Here is a 4,095-nt window from a genome sequence, read left to right on the forward strand (position 1 = left end):
AGGAAGCATTGCAAATTTTAATGTAATCTTGTGTTTTGGTGTTATATTGAGTGTGACTAAAATTCACTTTCATGCACATAACCTTCCCACTATTTTTTGAGTGTCTTAGTTGCTCGTGGATTAAGATGTGGATCTTGTATTTGAAAAATTTAAAGACTTCTCCTTAAATAATGCACAGTGGATATGTAGACATGCTTTACAATGCAAATTTTGAAGAAATATTTTAACAAAGTCAAGGAATAAAGAGCTACTAGCACTATCCCCTATGCTTAGGTGACAAAAACCAAGTGTTAGGGAAAGCTTAGTGTTACACTCTCAAAATGGTTGCTTTGGTGCTCACAAGAAGTAGTGTTTTAGTTCATTTTTACTTCTAGTTCGGATTTTTCATGACCTTACAATAAGGGTACAATTTCAAAGTATAAACTTGATATAACAAGCATTTCAAATTTTCTTGCACATAAAAAGTGGCTACCTATGAAGCTTAACATTATTATTTGGACAAAAGGATTTTAAGGGTGCAATTTTTAGGTCATAAAGCAAGCATTTTCATATGAAATATGAAAGGAGAAAAATACTCGCCTTTTTTATCTTATCCAAGGGGAAGATCCGATTCGATATTAGGATTTGAGTTTGTGTTTTGGCCATTTAGAGGTTTATATTTTGATACTACGAGGATTTGGTGTTCACTTCATAAGCTTACCTTGGGAAAATGAAGGTTTTCACGAGCATTGAGCTACATCTAGACAAAGTGCTATGTTGCTCTTTTGATGTTGTGGTGGTGGTGATGATGCACACTTTGATGTATGGAGAGTGAGGTTGGTTACACACCAAATGACGGATGCTCATTTTATTATAAGCTTTAAGCAATCGAAACACTTATTTAAGGGTTGGGCGTCCGCAATCCTTTACACATTGGAGAGGACATGACCTGTTGTTTACTTGCTAAGTAGGTGAACTCCCCACCCACTTTTGAACGGCGAGTCACCCCTTGCCCACTTTGTAAAGTGGCGGGCAAGGGTGAACTTTTTGCATTTACAACCAATCAAAAAATTTATAGGTTTATTAACTTTTATTTTTAAATAAATTATATGTATTTGATGTATAAAGATATGGCACCTATGTTTGCGCCCAATTTCAAAGAATGCATGCCCACGCTCTAGACGAGGATTGGCTGTGTGGTCACTTGGTAATGTGTCCAACCTCACCAAGCACTTGTATTGTATCCAACCGGAGTGTAAGTATGCATGTTTCACTTGGGTTTTTGGGGTTAAGAGGGGGCAATATGAGATAAGGCATTCCACCTGCAAAGGGAATATTTTTCTCCTTCACACACGCACGCACGCACACACATATGACGAAGGACTTCCTTCTTCCCTTCCAAGTTCTACTACCCACCTCTCTTAATAATCGTGTGTGTGTGTCTCTCTCTCTCTCAGTGCCTGCCTGACTGCCTGCTCGGAGCCTTTGAATCCTCTCCTCCTTTCTATTCCTCTCCTGCTCAGAACCTTAGAATCCTCTCATTCTTTCTATTCCTCTGCACTATCCCTGCTAAATTTTCCTGGGAAAAAAGGTCGGACTCTCTCTCTCTCTCTCTCTCTCTCTCTCTCTCTCTCTCGTATGGATCCAATGACGCGTTTCTGATCTTTCGCTTTACTTTAGGAATACCATGGATTGATTGCTTCTCCATCAGCAAATTCTGTTTTTATCAGGAAAGGAGGATTTTGCAACCTAATTTGCAAACACATTTCGATTTATTCTGTTTGATGGACTTCATTCAATGAAAACGCATAGTGTTTGAATGATTTTGAGGGTGCTTGAGCTTCCTGTTTATTGGGTGATCCCAATTTTCGCTGGGTTTTGGATCGTTCTCTCGAATCTTAAAGCGTTCAACTCAAAATGGTGTGCGCCTGATCGAATTTCATGTCTGACGCGTCTGATCTTTGACTGGGTTCTCTTTGTTTAGTTCACTATAAGAAGCATATTGATTTAGCTTTTAAAACAGGGGCTGGTGTAGCTTATAATCTCTGTAATTTAGCTTAGTACAGTGGCTGTTATACCTTATAATCTCAGTTGTATGTGTTCTTTGGCTCCATTTTAATCTACCGTTCTTTTGATGATAAAATGCCATGCTTGAAACCTTCTCTCGCGAGCCTTTTTTTTAAAAATCCAAGTTCTCTCATGATCCCTAGAAATCTATATATATTCTAATTTCTTCAGCTCAATCTGATAGATTTCTTTATTTGATGCAGCTCTCTCTGATGGATTTCTTCAGCTCAATCTGATAGATTTCTTTATTTGATGCAGCTCTCTCTGATGGATTTCTTCAGCTCAATCTGATAGATTTCTTTATTTGATGCATCTCTATCTGATGGATTTCTTTGTTTGATACATCTCAATCTGATGGATTTCTGCCCAGAGGGTTTAGTTTTTCTGCTAATTGGTCTACCACTTATTGTTTCCAATGTTTCAGTTGTTCTGTTAATGTCTGCCAATTGTCTGGCTGATGAGGTAAGAATGCATACGCAGTCTGTTAAAGCTTATGTTTATTTCATGTTTGGACATTGAATCCACTTGTGGGTTTTCCTGTTTGATCTGTTAAGTAATCACAAGGTCATTCATCCTTTCGATTTTCCTGTTTGATCTATTTACTATGAAATATTCCCCAACTCTAACTGATGTTTGTGAGTTTTTCTGCTTGATCTGCATAATTCTTTCCCCATTTGTTAAAGAGCAATTCCATTTGATTTGGCAGGGGTGATGCAGAGGGAGAGATCTGTGTGGTTGATGTGGAGATGGAGGGCTATGGCATGTCATCTCTGGTGTAATCTCCTGCAAATTTAGGAGGTGGGTCAGGTCTGATTTTTTTGGATCTGATTTGAGAGCATGGCCCCCCTTTCCAGCAGCCACAGCACTAGGAGCGAAGAGAAGAAGGCCTCTGTCAAAGAAGAAGGGCGCCCTTCTCCGCCCCTTGCCTCATTCCAGAAAGGACTCAAGAAGCGCGGGCGACCTCGCAAGTCTGCAGCCGCCACCGTCTCAGCCAAACATGAGGATGCCGGCAACGAGGAGGAAGGCGACAATGGCTATGACACCGAGACCATGGCAGCTGACGAGAACGAAGTAGATGATGGGGAAGATGGTGATATTGTGGGGGTGAGGAAGAGGAGGAGGAGGAAGAAGAAGGCTCATGCACAGAGCAGCATCCTCAAAGAGGAAATCCTGGAGGAGGGGAAAGATAAGGATAATACTAATACTAATAAGAAGACAGAAGGTGATGGGAGTTATCTTCATCTGAGCAGAAGGCAGAAGAAGAGGATGCTGCAAGAGGAGGAACAAGTGGCGGCCGCCATCATAGCGGGCGCAGCTGCCATCGCTGCCACCGAGAATATCTTGAGTGCGAAGAGATTGCCCGAAGAAGGTGGTGGCAATTCGCATCAAAATCAGCAGCAGCATCAACATCATCAACATCAGCATGGTCATCATCATAATCCTAATCATCATCATCATCACCACCACCACCAGCACCACCATCATCTCAGAAATGGTGTAGTGTCAGGTGCAAAGCTTGCCAATGGAGGGAGTGTCCGGAAGCGGAGGAGGAAAGGGAAGCCGCAGAGAGCCGCAGGCGTGTGCTGCTGAGTAGGATGATTTGATACTGATGGGAATGCAGAAGACTGCAAATTTTTTTCCTCTGTTGAGTAGTTCCTCTGCTTGCCAAGTTGCCACTGAAGCAAAGCATCTCTCTCTCTCTCTCTCTCTCTCTCTCTCTCTCTCTCTCTCTCTCTCATTCACACTAACTGTTGGGAAAATGAAGAGATGTACTTCTATTTTGCAGAGATTTTGTTGTATTCACTTCAAAAAAGGAGTCTTTCATTCTGGGCATGTGGGAATGATCAACTAAGGACAAATTGATTCATAGCGCTCTCTCTCTCTCTCTACATCATTTACTGATTCCTCACTCGCTCCTTTTACACACAAATGCATGTGTGCGTTCTATGTATATGAATACAATATCCTACCATATGCCTCATAGAAATTCAATCCCATTTTGGTTAAGAACTCAACAGAATAAGCACAAACTAAGGAAGACATTGTGAA

At 41.1% G+C, this 4,095-nt stretch overlaps 1 protein-coding gene across 4 annotated transcripts; it reads left to right on the forward strand.

The window, feature by feature from the left end:
- Positions 1-1,272: 1,272 nt before the first annotated feature.
- On the forward strand, positions 1,273-3,873 carry LOC148036044 (uncharacterized). 4 transcript variants are annotated; one of them, XM_087678055.1, is made up of 3 exons: positions 1,326-1,570; positions 1,660-1,899; positions 2,753-3,873. In XM_087678055.1, exon 3 carries the CDS (start codon positions 2,884-2,886, stop codon positions 3,634-3,636), a length of 753 nt encoding a protein of 250 aa, XP_087534181.1. In that variant the 5' UTR covers positions 1,326-1,570; positions 1,660-1,899; positions 2,753-2,883; the 3' UTR covers positions 3,637-3,873. The 4 variants fall into 4 exon arrangements, 3 of the variants coding, with proteins under 3 accessions (XP_087534181.1, XP_087534180.1, XP_087534179.1); XM_087678054.1 differs by lacking the exon at positions 1,660-1,899 and adding an exon at positions 2,305-2,508; XR_015690889.1 differs by lacking the exons at positions 1,660-1,899; positions 2,753-3,873 and adding an exon at positions 2,250-2,746 and having other exon boundaries at positions 1,273-1,570.
- Positions 3,874-4,095: the final 222 nt, after the last annotated feature.

Source organism: Lygodium microphyllum, chromosome 5, assembly GCF_053477565.2.
Source record: "Lygodium microphyllum isolate KBCC chromosome 5, Lygodium_microphyllum_v1.1.10, whole genome shotgun sequence".
Classification (NCBI taxonomy): Eukaryota; Viridiplantae; Streptophyta; class Polypodiopsida; order Schizaeales; family Lygodiaceae; genus Lygodium; species Lygodium microphyllum.

Bases quoted from the DNA above. Each gene is read 5' to 3' on its own strand.
- LOC148036044 (XM_087678055.1), top strand. From the start codon at position 2,884: ATGGCCCCCCTTTCCAGCAGCCACAGCACTAGGAGCGAAGAGAAGAAG.